This window comes from Tachyglossus aculeatus, chromosome 3 (assembly GCF_015852505.1).
Source record: "Tachyglossus aculeatus isolate mTacAcu1 chromosome 3, mTacAcu1.pri, whole genome shotgun sequence".
Lineage (NCBI taxonomy): Eukaryota > Metazoa > Chordata > Mammalia > Monotremata > Tachyglossidae > Tachyglossus > Tachyglossus aculeatus.
Window position 1 is genome coordinate 45,590,989 of NC_052068.1, and position 16,219 is coordinate 45,607,207.

At 44.0% G+C, this 16,219-nt stretch overlaps 1 protein-coding gene across 3 annotated transcripts in view; it reads right to left on the reverse strand.

Annotated features, from left to right (window-relative positions):
• The window catches only part of MYPN (myopalladin), a 112,746-nt gene that overhangs the window by 14,938 nt on the left and 81,589 nt on the right, over positions 1–16,219 (reverse strand). For 2 of the 3 annotated variants that reach the window (XM_038743788.1, XM_038743789.1), the window contains 2 exons: positions 12,582–12,677; positions 1,909–2,130 (listed from right to left, as the gene is read on the reverse strand). In XM_038743788.1, coding sequence (XP_038599716.1) covers positions 1,909–2,130; positions 12,582–12,677 — 318 coding nt within the window. The remainder of the gene's footprint in view (positions 1–1,908; positions 2,131–12,581; positions 12,678–16,219) is intronic. The other variant, XM_038743790.1, reaches the window with a different exon arrangement.

Here is a 16,219-nt window from a genome sequence, read left to right on the forward strand (position 1 = left end):
ACTGGGTCTGGAAGTTTCTTGTATCTATTATTTTGTCTGTCCTCAAAGCAACTACTCATGCTTAGGGATGCTCAATAAAAAATATTTGATGACTCCCTGACTGAGTGGCCCATGACTTATTCCCTCTTACTTAGACTGTGAGCCCTATGTGAGACTGGGATTATACCTGCCTGATTAACTGTATCTACCCCTGCATTTAGTACAGTGCTTGGCCCATAGGAAGCGCTGACAAAATACCATGATTATTACCATAATTATTAATTATTATCACCCAGGACTTACTGGATAAGGATAAAGCTTCTGAACCCTCATCAAGAATATTATAAGCCATAAATTCCATTATCATCTGTATTTAATGTCAAGTTTTTGGGGTCTAAAGCAGTATTTGGTAACAGGATTGAGATGGGGATTTGAAATTTCTCCAGATTCCTGAATTCTTTTCTAACTCCTTTTCCATCTTCCCACCCAACCTCACTCCCAGACATGAACTCCCAGACTTGGCTCCCTTGCTCCCCACTACCTCTAAATCCAAGCCAAGTTTTCAGAAATCACAGTCCCATTTCTATTTATTTTGGTTTCAGTTTAAATAAAATCTGTTTTCATTTGTAGTTGAAGTGTTTTGGTGCTGACCCTCCCTACCCCTGCACCTCTGCTGCAACAAAATCTGAACTTTTCAAATCAAGTCTCCAGGGAGAGAGGACCAGAGGGTCTGAAGCCCAGGCGGCTGGGCTTCCAGTTTAGAGAGAAGTAATCTCAACTCCCTATTATGCTATTCCCTGTAACAATAAAAAAAAAATGTCTCCGCTATAACCCCTCCTAGATGCTTTTCAGACATAAAGAAGGCTTGAAAACGGTCTACCACCTCACTAGGCTTTTCTAGCCCATACAGTTTTCCAAATCTTCCTCCATCTGCCACTGCCAAAGCAGTGATAATAATAATAATAATAATGATGGCATTTATTAAGCGCTTACTATGTGCAAAGCACTTTTCTAAGCGCTGGGGAGGTTACAAGGTGATCAGGTTGTCCCACGGGGGCTCACAGTCTTAATCCCCATTTTACAGATGAGGGAACTGAGGCAGAAAGAAGTTAAGTGACTTGCCCAAAGTCACACAGCTAATTGGCAGAGCCGGGATTTGAACCCATGACCTCTGACTCCAAAGCCCGTGCTTTTTCCACTGAGCCATGCTGCTTCTCTGATCCAGCTATAGAGCTAGTGAGGGCCAGCACACTGAGAGTTTAGTTTAGATACATGCTAGTGAATAGAAAAATATCAGTTAAAGACTGATGACGAAGATGTGTATCAGTGGCTTAAAGATGTGCAGGCCCAGGGCTGGCTATTGTTTTCTTTTTCATTTCTCATTCAATTCTTCTGTGTCCCCAGCCTGATTTATTTTTTGGTCTGGTCTAATTTCCTCCAAGCCTGGGGCCTATAGGCCAGTACTAATGTATTGCCCCTCCCTCCCCCACCGCCTCCCACAGACTGTGAGCTCATTGTGGGCAGGGACTGTTACTTTTTATTGCTGTATTGTACTTTCCCAAGCACTTAGTACAATGTTCTGCACACAGTAAGCGCTTAATAAACACAACTGAATGAATGAATGTGCAAGGCCATTTATCTTTACTAGTCCTGCTAAACCAGCCTAGCCAAATTGTCTGGAATTGCATTTCATCTGATAAGTAAATCAATCACTTCATCAATATTATTTATTGAGCACTTACTGTATGTAGAGACCTCTACTAAGCGCTTGGGAAAGTAGAGTATAACAGAGTTGGTAAAGATACTCCACAGTTCATTGGAAATCCTGCACTAGTGCATAAGTTCGGTCTGAGATTTAGAGATCATTTCTCCATTCCCCCCTGTTTATTTCGGCTTGGGGAAATGGAGTTTCTGTCTGGCGTTTCCTACCTTCGGGACGGGTATCCCCACGATTTTGCAGGTGAAAGTGATGGGAGACCCTTCCGGGACTCGGAAGTGCTTGAGTCTCTTGTCGAAGATGGGCGCGATGCACTTGCCAGTCGGGATCTCATCATGCTGGATTTCATCATCCGATTCATCCACGGGGGTGCGTTCCAGGCGGAACTCTATTTCATTCATCAGTCTCTGCTCAAAGCTCGAAATCTTGTACTCCTGTCAAAAAGGTCGAATCTGTTTCAGTAGGAGGTCAGGAAATAAGGGCTCTCAGGACTGCCTGGGGACATGACCTGAGCATTCAGGACTGTCGTCCTCATCCCAAGTTACTCCGGCCACAACTGGAGTCCTTCCTTACCTGCTGGTGACCAGAGGTGCCTGCTCTCTTATCTCATTTGCGGGAAGGAAGCTGCAGCTCTTCCCATGACAACAGCACTCATTGGAGCTGTGGAGTCACTGTCTGACTCAATTCTTGCATCTTTGTGTCACCCTGGGTAATTCCAGTTGCTGCCTTTTCCGAGTGGGGCTCAAACAGACTCCTCAGAGGTGGAGGCATGGCTGAGGGTTTCTCCACTGCTTCAGAAGGGCACCAGAGCCTGGTAAAACCTCCTTCAAGCAGCGGGAAGCTCTGCCTATATAGAGGTTCGGCAGTCCTGAACTTTGGGAATTTCCCAGTTTGCCGCTGCAGAAGTCAGGTGGCTGGCTTTTGGGTGAACGGTGGCAAGACCCTCCCCCCTTGATCTTTCTCACACTTCCTCACTGCTAAATGGCCTTAATCATGGGCAAGGAATCCAGGGCGTGAGGTGGCAGGGTCTGGGTCCTCAAATCATTTCTTTGCATCACCCACCCTCTTTAGTCCTTATTCTAGCCAATGTCTCCTGCAGTGGGATGATATAATAATAATAATAATTATGATGGTATTTGTTAAGCACTTACTATGTGCAAAGCACTGTTAAGCGCTGGGGAGGTTACAAAGTGATCAGGTTGTCCCACGGGGGGCTCACAGTCAATCCCCATTTTACAGATGAGGTAACTGAAGCACAGAGAAGTTAAGTGACTTGCCTAAAGTCACACAGCTGACAGCTGGTGGAGCCAGGATTTGAACCCGTGACCTCTTACTCCAAAGCCCGTGCTCTTTCCACTGAGCCATGCTGCTTCTCCACATAACAACCTGAGATTTTAAGTGACAGCAGGTTAAAACCCCTCTCTCCAGTCCTATCCGAAATCCAAAACACAAAGACCCTTGACTTTCCGGGAGTAAAACTAATGAACATACTGCCTCCGAACCAAAGTGATTTTTGCAATTTTTAGCACCAATAAACAAAGGGTCATCTTAAAATAGCAATCTATATGAGGGAAGCAGCATGGCTTAGTTGAAAGAACCCCGGCCTGGCAGTTAAATAACCTGGGTTCTAATCCCATCTGCATCACTTGTGTGCTGTGTGACCTTGGACAAGTCATTCAACTTTTTTATGCCTCAGTTTCTTCATTAAATCCTATTCCCTCCTACTTAGACTGTAATCCCCATGTGAGACAGTGACTGTGTCCAACCTGATTATCCTGTATCCACTCCAGAACTCAGCACAAAGTAAGTGTTTAATAAGTACCACAGAAATTTATTTCCAGAAGGGTTGAATTACTCCAGGGACTTTAGGGGATGCAGTCCTGGGCCCTGGGCTAGGAGGGAGGACTGTCCTCTCTCTTCCCTGGTCTCTGAAAGTGATGGCCTTGGACCACTAATTTGTTTCAGGCCCAAGCCTTGTAGGGAGATAGTGGGAGGAGGTGAACTTTAGCCTGGAGTATCCCCAGGCTTTCAGTGCCCTGGGGCCACAACAGCCTTAACATGGTGCTAAGTATATATATTTTCCTGCTGCTGCTGAACATCCTGCCAACTTTTGTCTTGAGATCTGCTAGCAAATATGGATTACAAAAAGGGATGCAGGATGTCAGTTTAAAGTAAGATCGAATCTGCAGTTAATTCTTTCTACTGAAAGACTATCTCTGAGGCTCGGGAGATCTGGGTTCTAGCCCCAGTTCTGCCTAAGTCTGGCTAGTATGGGTGAAGGCCACATATGTACTTTACAGTGTATGCCTGCCCACTTCTTTGCTCCCTGTACCCCATGCCCCAGCAGGAACGTGATTAACAGAAATGAGAGAACGCACATGTCACCGTGCAAATGGCTAGCGCTCTAACCAATTCCTTTGCACAGGTTCTTGGTCCTTAAATCTAAGAACCGAGGCTTCTCCGGGGTGCCTGTGGCGAAAAACTCCATCAAGGTAAAGGTAAGACTCGCAAAAGAAAGAGGTTATTGACTTACAATGACGGGAGACAAGTGACATAACAAGATAAGGGATCAAAGTGGACGGATAGAATTATTTTTCTATTCTGAAGCAGCAGAGTTGAGGCAGGGGTCTTAAATGAAAGTATGACAGTTTCAGAGAAGTAGTCATAATATTTATTAAGCACCTATTATTTGCAAAGAACTGTACTAAACACAAGGATTAAGATAGGTAAGGTGCCTGGCCCTCAAAGGGGCTCACAATCTAAGAACAAGAATTTGGTGGGGGGCGAGGGAGAAGTTTGGCCAAAGATACACAAGGAGAGATGAAACAACAAATAACAGAAAAGGACACAGATGAGAATAAATACCACACGCGTTGCCTTTCATGATCCTCACCATCCAAAGGCAGTTCGCAATCCAACAGTCCCAACATCTACTGCCAAAAGAACCCTAATCCCTTTATGAGAAATACAATGCACCAGGATTGTTCACCTTCATCAATTAAATCGTTGAATGCACCGATGCGATTCTACATAATAGCATGCAAGATGGAAAGTGAAAGGGAGAGATGGAAAGAGAAGCAGCACGGCTCAGTGGAAAGAGCACAGGCTTTGGAGTCAGAGGTCATGGGTTCAAATCCTGGCTCTGCCAATTGCCAGCTGTGTGACTTTGGGCAAGTCACTTGACTTCTCTGTGCCTCAGTTACCTCATCTGTAAAATGGGGATTAAGAGTGTGAGCCCCCGTGGGATAACCTTGTAACCTCCCCAGCACTTAGAACAGTGCTCTGCACATAGTATGTGCTTAATAGACGCTATCATTATCATTATTAAAGTGGGAGACATTAAACCATTTAGTTTTCAGCCGCTCAGCAACTGTAAGAAAGTGGAAATGACTGCTTGTCATCATCATCATCAATCGTATTTATTGAGTGCTTACTATGTGCAGAGCACTGTACTAAGCGCTTGGGAAGTACAAATTGGCAATCAATCAATCAATCAATCAATCGTATTTATTGAGCGCTTACTATGTGCAGAGCACTGTACTAAGCGCTTGGGAAGTACAAATTGGCATCACATAGAGACAGTCCCTACCCAACAGTGGGCTCACAGTCTAAAAGGGGGAGACAGAGAACTGAACCAAACATACCAACAAAATAAAATAAGTAGGATAGAAATGTACAAGTAAAATAAATAAATAAATAGAGTAATAAATATGTACAACCATATATACATATATACAGGTGCTGTGGGGAAGGGAAGGAGGTAAGACGGGGGGATGGAGAGGGGGACGAGGGGGAGAGGAAAGAAGGGGCTCAGTCTGGGAAGGCCTCCTGGAGGAGGTGAGCTCTCAGCAGGGCCTTGAAGGGAGGAAGAGAGCTAGCTTGGCGGATGGGCAGAGGGAGGGCATTCCAGGCCCGGGGGATGACGTGGGCCGGGGGTCGATGGCGGGACAGGCGAGAGCGAGGTACAGTGAGGGGAGCGAGGTACAGTGAGGAGAGCGAGGTACAGTGAGGGGAGCGAGGTACAGTGAGGTACACATAGAGACAGTCCCTACCCAACAGTGGGCTCACAGTCTAAAAGGGGGAGACAGAAAACAAAACCAAACATACCAACAAAATAAAATAAATAGGATATATCTGTACAAGTAAAATAAATAAATAAATAAATAGAGTAATAAATATGTACAACCATATACCCATATATACAGGTGCTGTGGGGAAGGGAAGGAGGTAAGATGGGGGGGATGGAGAGGGGGACGAGGGGGAGAGGAAGGAAGGGGCTCAGTCTGGGAAGGTCTCCAAAGGCCTTGTCCTTTACTGAGCCACTCTGAGTGTCATATTTGGCTTCCCAAATGCATGAGGGAACAGAGGTCTGCTGATGATGACAATGAACCACAGTTGTCCTTCACCAGCACCTTGAAATGTGTGGAGCTGGGCAGGGTGGAGACAGCTGAGAGCGTGTGAATGACTCAGCACAAGCTATCAGCACTATGACAAAAACAACTCAAGTCTATGTCCTACTGGCAGTAAGGCCATAGCTTTTTTTTTTTCTTACCCACTGCTGTCTAAACAAAGCCTACCGGGAATGACAAAGGGCCAGAAAAGATGCACTACTCTATTTTCTTTATTTTTTATATTTTCTCCCCCTCTAGATTGTAAGCACCTTGTAGGCAGAGAACATGTCTAGCAACTTTGTTATATTGTACTTTCCCAAGCACTTAGTACAGTACTCTGAACAGAGAAAGTGCTCAATAAATATGACTGGCTGACTGATTTTCTTGGACAAAATGGACAAGGACACAAAAGATTTAGTCACAGTCACAGTCATTGATTGAGTCGAGCCACCAGCAGCACTGACTTCTCGGTTAAGGTCAAGTCTATAATTCTATAAAACCAAATTTACCATGTTTTCCAAATGTACGTGAAATATGAAGCATTTCCCTGGATTGTGGTCTCTAATTCATTTTGCCAACATGCCTGAAACACATTTCTTGCCTGTGTTGAGTTGCATGTATGCTTTCAGATATAGGTATCTTTTAGACTGTGAGCCCACTGTTGGGTAGGGACTGTCTCTATATGTTGCCAATTTGTACTTCCCAAGCACTTAGTACAGTGCTCTGCACATAGTAAGCGCTCAATAAATACGATTGATGATGATGATGAGGTATCAACTCCATGTGGATTTGTTCCAGAGGCAAGGAGAAAGATCGCAGAGGTGGTGAGAAGTTGGGACGAGGGAGATTGATTTGGGATTTGCCTGCATAGAAATGGTAGCTGAAGCCATGTTAGTGGATGAACTCCCTGAGTGAGTGGATGTAGAGTGTTAAGATTAGGGGACTCAGAACACAACCTTGAAGCCCACGGTTACAGGGTGAGAGGTGGAAAAAGAGTCAGTGAAAGAAACTGAGGAGGAGAAGCCAGAGAGTTAAAAGAAGCAATGAGGTGTAACAGAAATCCTGGGCCTTGGACTCAGAGACCTGGGTTCTAATTCTGGTTGTGCCACTTGTCTGCTGTGTAACTTTGGGAAAGACACTTAACTTCTCTGTACCTGTTACCTCATCTGTAAAATGGGAAATAAGACTTGGAGCCCTGTGTGAGAAAGGGACTGTCCAACCCGATTATCTTATAGCTACCCCAGTGTTTAGTACAGTGCCTGGCACATAGTAAGCACTTAACAGATACCACACACAAAAAACAAGAAAAGAATCAGTGCCTCAGTTTCCTTATTTATAAACTGGGGATAAAATTACTGTTCCCCTTCCTACTTAGACTGTGAGCCCCGTGATTGTTACAGATCCAGTATTCGGGAGCTTTCCATTTATGTATGTGTTTCCAACACTGAAACATACTCACATCTACCAAAATCTAGATATTTCAAATGAACCCCAAACCAGGGAATATAAAACCATCAGAAATGGCATACTTGAACAAATAGTCTGAATTCCTTTTCCAACAAAAGGACCAAAAGATACTTGGAGGAAGAAGGTGATGTTGTCCAGCTTAACAACCATTTTAATGATTATGAAATGGATCATCCAATGTCCCGCATATTACCTTTTACTAGCTTGTCATCAATAAATTAGCAGCATTTACTGAGCACTTACTCGGGATAGAGCCCTGAACTAAATGCATGGCGGAGTACAATAGAATTAGTAGACATGATCCCTGCACTCAAGTAGCTTACACTCTGGAGGGGAAGACCGACAATAAAATAAATTAGAGGTACGGTGATGCAACAGAATATATTCTTATATATAAAAGCTTCTTGAACCTTCTTGAGGTGGCAAAAGCATTTGAAGAAAAACAGACAGAGCAGATATTGCTTTTTTTTTAAGGCTGTTGCCCTTCCAGTTTCATTTCATTTATTCAATTCAGTTGTATTTATTGAGTGCTTACTGTGTGCAGAACCTTGTGCTAAGCGCTTGGGAGAGTATTGTTGAAATGTGGGCAGGGAATGTGTCTGTTTATTGTTAATCAATCAATCGTATTTATTGAGCGCTTACTGTGTGCAGAGCACTGTTGTATTGCAAACATATTCCCTGCTCACATTTCAACTCGTTGGTAAAGGAACTTGGTAGCTAGTACTTTTTTTGTTGTAGTTCAACATTTCCTTTGCTAGTACTGGACTGGGTTTAAGGAGACAAAGCAGCAGTACGTGCTTCTTTGTATGTGCCTCCAGATTGGTTAGGGAGTCCACATCAATCAATCAATCATATTTATTGAGCCCTTATTGTGTGCAGGTCACCGTACTAGGAGCTTGGGAGAGTACAACACAACAATATAACTGACCCATTCCCTTCCCATAGTGAGCTTCCAGTTTAAAGGGGGGGTTGATAGATGATGTTTGGGGGTTATTAATAATTATAATAATGATATTTGTTAAGTGCTTTCTATGCCAAAGGACTGAAGTAAGCGCTGAGGTAGAGCCCTTATAAGTGGTTAGCATTCTCATATCTTTCCTCCAAATCCTTCCATACACACTCTTGCAGCCTTCCTGAACTTGGGACCTTCCCCCTTCTAGACTGTGAGCCCACTGTTGGATAGGGACCATCTCTATATGTTGCCAACTTGTACTTCCCAAGTGCTTAGTACAGTGCTCTGCAGACAGTAAGCGCTCAATAAACACGATTGATTGATTGACTGACCTATTTTAAAGCCACCTAAAGCAGACGTGGGCATGAGAAAAACAGAGGAGCTCAAAAAGCATGAAATTATTCTGTCAAACTGAAAGTCTGACAGGGATCCTGGGGTGGTAGTTAGAGTCAGAGGTTGAATTATTGCTGAATTGTACTTTCCAAACAGTACAGTGCACTGCACACAGTAAGGGCTCAATAAATATGATCGAATGAATGAATGAGTGAAGGTTAAGATACATTCCTTCCTAGCAGAAAGTTGTGCCAGCAACACAGAGATACCCAATGTGGGGTTAGCACTGGGGGCCAGATTAGAAAGGAAATTCCTGCTTGAAAATTCAACTGGGAACAATTCCACCTCTGAGGAAAGGTACACTGTTTATTATTTTTAGAGAATCTGTGTTTTCATTGTCTTGTCCAGCTAGAAGTCGTTGATTCCAAGGTTAGTTTTCCTTTACCCAACAAACCAGGAAAATCCTCAGAAATTTTTAGTGGGTGGCATTTCTGGGTGCAAAGCTTTCAGGGATGGTGACTTTTTGCATCATGTGAAGGGGTGGAACAGCTTGTCACCACTGCTCCCCTTTAATATGTCCCTGCAAAAGTGTAAACTGACTCACAAGCTAAATGCCTAAATTCCTTCTGGGAGGTCTGATTCTAATGCCACCACGATGTATGTCATCTATCCCTGTTTAACATGCATCAATGTCAACATTCCTATTTGACAATGGGATACTATTGGGAATTGGCTCCAACAATGCACATATTGAAGCCAAGCAGCTCAAGAGAGTTATGGGAGTTTCCAGGCTCTGTGTTTGCTTTAGGAGAAAAAATGCATCCTTAAGAGAGGAATATTTCAGTTGAGATTATTATATACTATGACCAACTTCTCAGTTTGGAATGAAAGTCTCCTTGGAACTGATGGAGAGGAGCCTCTTAAGGCTGGCAGAGCAAGATAATAATAATAATTAATAATAATTTTGGTATTTGTTAAGTGCTTACTACATGCAAAGCACTGTTCTAAGCACTGGGGAGGATACAAGGTGATCAGGTTGTCCCATGTGGGGCTCACAATCTTAATCCCCATTTTACAGATGAGGTAACTGAGGCCCAGAGAAGTGAACTGACTTGCCCAAAGTCACACAGTTGACAAGCGGTGGAGCCGGGATTTGAACCCATGACCTCTGACTCCAAAGCCTGGGCTCTTTCCACTGAGTCACGCTGCTTCGATGATGCAGAAGGGTTGGGGTTGGCTCACCAAGCATCACCAGGACACAATATAGGTGTCTTCTTCCAGGCTGCCCTCCAGGATTAAGGAGTAATTTGATTTCCTTTGGTTACAGATGTTAGTCAATCCATGGCATTTATCGAGCATTTACTGAGTGCAGAGCACTGTACTAAGCACTGGAAAGAGTACAATACAACCGATGTGGTAGACATGTTCCCTGTCCACAAGAAACTAACAATTTTGAGGAGAAGACAACAATATAAAATCAATTACCAATATGTACATAGATGGTGTGGGGCTGAGGTTGGGGTGAATATCAAGTATTCAACAAGTATTCCCAAGTGCACAGGCAATGTGAAGGGGAGAGGGAGTAGGGAAAAAGAGCACTTAGTCAGGGAAGGACTTGGAGAAGATGTGATTTTAATAAAGCTTTGAAGGTAGGGAGATTGGTAGTATGGCGTATGTGGAGGGTGAGGAAGTCTCAGGTCAGGGGGAGGATGGGGGAAAAGAGTGGTGGCATGAGAAATGGGGCTGAGGCACAGTGAGCAAGCTGGTACTAGAGAAGCATCATGCAAGCTGTGTTGCAGTACATCAAAGTAAGGTAGGAGGGGTGAGTTGTTTGACTGATTTAAAATCAGTGGTAAGGCATTTCTGTTTGATATGGAGGTGGTGGGCAATCAAAGAAGGTTCTCGAGAAGTGGGGAGATATGGACTGAATGTTTTTTCAGAAAAATGATCTGGGCAGCAGAGTGAGGTATGGCCCGGAGTAGGGAAAGACAGGAGTCAGGAGGAGGCTGATGCAGTAGTCAAGGCGGGATTTGATAAATGCTTAGATCAGCGTAGTAGAAGTTGGATGGAGAGGAAAGGGTGGATTTTAGCCATGTTGTGAAGGTCGAACCGACAGGATTTGGTGATAGATTGAATATGTGGGTTGAATGAGAGAGATGAGTTGGGGATAATGCCAAGCTTACGGGACGGAAGAGATGGGGAAGATAATGTTGTTGGTCTTCTGTGATGAGTAAGTAAGCAGTGGGGATAAAGGTTACGGATGAGGCAGAAGAGGAGGAGAAAGGAGGGAGAAGAAAGGCAGGATTAATTTTGATTAGGGCCCTCATGTAGGAAAACCGGAAGTTGTGTGGTTAGGGTCAGCTTGATTAAAGCAGAGGCAACTCAAACTATGCTTGGCTTTCTGAAGTCTAACGGTAGGACTGTCTCTTGGCCTATGGAAAAGGATCTAGGAGATATAGCTGATGGATAGAGCTTACTTGATTAAGACAGCTAAATTCTAGTTTGTAACAGAGACACATCTAATAATGCAGAATCCATCTTTCCTTCCCCCTCACCAACTTCCCTCCTCACTTACTGATATCAGTGCAAGAGAAAAATGGCATGCCTACATAGGCCATCCATCACGGAGGGTTAAAGAGGTAGTTTTTTTTTAAAGGACTGAGGGGAAAGACTCTCTCTAGTAGTCATTTAAAGAGAGGAAGTGAATGAGAAAGTAGCAGAGGGAGAGTAAGATTTTCTTACTGTCACCACTGAAACAGGCTGGTGGGATGATGGCTAAACTGGGGAGGTGGAGCAAGAAACCAGAATATGGTGATTTTGTTCGAGTGGGAGTGGATGTGAGGGGAGTTAATATGATATTTACTAAGCGCATACTATGTGCCAAGCATTGTTTTAAATGCTGGAGTAGGTACAACAGAGCAGACACTATTATTATTATTACCTGTCCCACATGGGAGAAGCACAGTCTATTATTAGCTAACTGGAGCCATTCCACTCTTCTGGCCTGGCAGAATCATGACCCACTAAATTCCCTTAAATTTAGAGGATTGGGATTCCTAAAAATGTAACACCAAGATTTAAATATTTGTAAATAAATGCCAGAAGCGGTAGAGCTGAATTCCTCAGGAAACCAAGCTTGAGTTGCACACCGTTGTCTTTGTTGATGTAGGGAATGTGTCTGCCAACACTGTTGGCAGATAGTACAGTGCTCAGCGCATAGTAAGCATTAAATAAATACCATTCATGAAAAAATGGAGCTGAAAGGCCTTTAAGAGTTTTCTAGTTGGTCTCTGATTTGAAGCTGTTTAAAGAGGATTACCATTCAGCAATGACTTATAACCAACTGGGACTGAACTCTAAACTCTCACAGAGCCTCAGGCAAGACTCTCAAGCATGGCCAACCCACACAGGACCTGGAGGAAATTATCCTGAGGGGCTCGGTTTGGCATTTTTCATGAAATAACCACTGGATTTAACTCATTCATTCATTCATTCATTCATTCATTCATTCATTCATTCATTGATCCATTCATTCAGTTGCATTTATTAAGCGTTTACTCTATTTTCTGTAGCAGAAACACAGAAAAGGATGTCATTTCCTGACCACAAGTCGCCCTCATCCCAGGTACAGTTAAGGAGGGACAAAATGATGCCTTGCATCGGTGGGACAATGCAAAAATCCAGTAGTGCCAATCTTGAGGTAATCACGTAGGGTGAGGAACGGGGCAGAACAGCATTGTACCTTAGACACATCCTGAATTGCACCAAAGCTGAAGATCGGGGGAGCATTGCTTGGTTCCCGAGACTTGCTGGCCACATTCTCATCATATGTTGTTTTCTAGCAGAGGGAGGTAATGGAGTGAGAAGAAATTGACAATTGACATTGACAATCACATGCTCTAGGGATCAAGAGCAAACTTTAGAGGAATAAGAAGCAGAGCTGGGTACCAGGATGCTTCAGCTCTGCCTTTTCACAGTGACTTCTCTGGGTTATTTCTCACATCAGTCTGGGTGTTGTCAGTAGTGAAAACATGACTATTGGGATTATATTCTTGCTTTTCTTTCTATGAATATTTTTGGCTTATCTGTTTCCTCCATTGGATTATAAACCCCTTGAAGGAAGGGTTTGTGGGTCTTGATTCTATTATACTATCTCAAGCACTTAGTAAAATCAATCAATCAATGGTATTTATTGAACGCTTACTGTGTGCAGAGCACTGTACCAAGAGCTTGGGAGAGTACAAGGCCTCTTGGAGCAGGTGTGATTTTAGTTGGGCTTCAGAGACGGGGAAAGTGGTGGTCTGTTGGATATAAAGTGGAGTTCCAAGCAAGAAGGACATGGTCAAGAGTTTTAGGGGAGATCAAAGAGATTACATATAATGGGCAGTTTGGAGAGGAGCCAAGTGTTTGGGCTCGGTTGTAGTAGGAGAACTGTGAGGTTAGGTAGGAGTGGGGGGTGAGCTGATTGAGTGTCTTAATGCCAATGTTAAAGAGTTTCTGTTTGATGCAGAGGTGGATGGACAACCATTTGAGGTATTTGAGAAGTGGGGAGACATGAACTGAACTATTTTTAGAAAAATGATCTGGGCAGCAGAGAGAAGTATGGACTGGAGAGTGGAGAGACAGGAGGCAAGGAGGTCAGCAAGTAGGTTGATGCAGTAGTCTAGGGGGGATAAGATAAGTCTTTAGATCATCCTGACAGCAGTTTGGATGGAGTGGAAGGAGCGGATTCTAAAGATGGAATGAAGGCAGACAGGATAGGATGAGAGCTTGAACGAGCAGGGTAGCGGTTTGGATGGAGAGGAAAGGGTGGATCTTGGCATTGTTGCGGAGCTGAGACAGGCAGGTTTTGATGACGGCTTGGATGTGAGGGGTGAATGAGAGAGCGGAGTCGAGGATGCCACCAAGGTTGCGGGCTTGTGAGACGGGAAGGATGGTAGTGCCGTCAATAGTGATGGCAGGTGCTCAATAAATGCCACTTACTGAATAAACAATCAAAGCCCCTAGGTGACGGAATAATTGAAGGGTTGAAGGAACAAAGATAATAGAATGGTAGAAGGAGCAAAGTAAACTCAAGTCGGGTACATGATTTAGCATTGTACTGTATTACAAGGTCAATATATAGCATTAACAAAGGGAAAACGTTGGGTCATTTGTGAGCCATAAACACTTGTGTCCCTCTTTGGCCAGTTAGCTGAATGGGACCTGTGCTGTAATTTCCCAAGAAATAAGATCATGAGTAATGCTATTACTGAACCAGACTAGCGATCCACCCAGCCCAGTGTTTTGTCCTGAACAGAAACAATAGAATGTTGGAAGGAACTGTAAGATAGTTGTCCTTCTTAACATTAATTCCATCTCCCTAATGTTAAATCCCAACCTTTTCATCTAGTAACCCATTAAGAACTACTTGTCTATGAATTATTCCAATTCCTCTTGAACCCAGCTAATATGTTTGGCTGTCCTGCCGACACCTCAAATTACACATGCCCAAAACTGAACACCTTCTCTTTCCACCTAAACCCTGTCCTGCCTGTCTTTCCCTTCACTGTAGGCAATACCACTACCCTTCCTCTCTCACAAGCCTGTTACCTTGGTGTTGTTCTCGACTCACTTCTCTCATTTCACCCCCAGATTCAATCTGTCACCAAACCCTGTCCGTTTTATCTTAACGACATTGCTAAAACTCTCCCTTTCCTCTCCATACAAACTGCTACCATACTGATCCAAGCACTTATCTTATCCCACCTTGACTACTGCATCTGCCTCCTCACTGACCTCCCTGCCTCCCATCTCTCCCCACTCCATTCCATACTTCACTCTGCTGCATGGATCATTTAGCAACAAAAACGTTTAGTCCATTTGGATACCTCCTCATCAAACACAAACTCCTTACCATTGACTTTAAAGCACTCGATCAGCTTGTCCCATCCTACCTCACTTCACTAATCCCTTACTCCAGCCCAGCTGGCACACTCCCCTCCTTTAGCACCAGTTTACTCACTGTGTCCCAATCTCATCTATCTTGCAGCCGAGCCCTTTTCCACATCCTCCCCCTAGCCTGAAACTCCCTCCTGTTTCACATACACCTGACCAGCACTCTCTCCACCTTCAAAGCTTTATTAAGGTCACATCCTGTCCAAGAGGCCTTCTCTGATTATGCTCTTTTTTCCACCGGCTCATTCTCCCTTCCATGTCTATGCATTTTGATCTGTGACCTTTGGACATTTGATATTTTCCCTACCTCAAATCCCACATCATTTATGTACATATCTTTAAACTGAATTTTACTTATTTACTCATGTGAATGTCCATCTCCCCATTTAGACTGTAAGCTTGTATGGGCAGGGAGTGTGTCTGCTACTTCTTTTGTATTGTACTCTCTCAAGTGCATAGTACAGTGCTCTGCACATAGTCAGCACTCAATAAATGCCATTGATTGATTGGATACACTATTTCCATTAGGAATTCATTCTGGTTTTACCACCCACTGATTGAAGAAGAGTGTAAGAACCAAAGACATGTCATTGCTAAAGCTTAGTATAAATAATAATAATAATAATAATCATGGTATCTGTTAAGTGCTTACTCTGTGCCAAGCACCGTATTATGCACTGGGGTACATTCAAGGTAATTGGCAGGCACAGTCCCTGTTCCCCATAGGGTTCACAGTCTAAGCAAGAGGGGGACAAGGTATTGAACCTCTCTGATCTCCCATCCTCCTGTCTCTCCCCACTTCAGTCAATACTTCACTCTGCTGCCCAGATTATCTTTGTGCAGAAACGCTCTGGGCATGTTACTCCCCTCCTCAAAAATCTCCAGTGGCTGCCTGTCAACCTATGAATCAAGCAAAAACTCCTCACTCTCGGCTTCAAGGCTGTCCATCACCTCGCCCCTTCCTACCTCACCTCCCTTCTCTCCTTCTACAGTCCAGCCCGCACCCTCCGCTCCTCTGCCTCTAACCTCCTCACTGTACCTCGTTCTCACCATGTTCTGCCGTCGACCCCTGGCTCATGTCCTTCCCCAGGCCTGGAATGCCTTCCCTCCACACATCCGCCAAGCTAGCTCTCTTCCTCCCTTCCAAGCCCTACTGAGAGCTTACCTCCTCCAGGAGGCCTTCCCAGACTGAGCCCCCTTTTTTCTCTCCTCCTTCCCATACCCCCGCCCTACCTCCTTCCCCTCCCCACAGCACTTGTATATATTTGTACAGATTTGTTACTCTATTTATTTTACTTGTATGCATTTACTATTCTATTTATTTTGTTAATGATGTGTGCATATAGCCTTAATTCTATTTGTTCTGATGATTTTGACACCTGTCTACATGTTTTGTATTGTTCTCTGTCTCCCCCTTCCAGACTGTGAGCCTGTTGTTGGGTA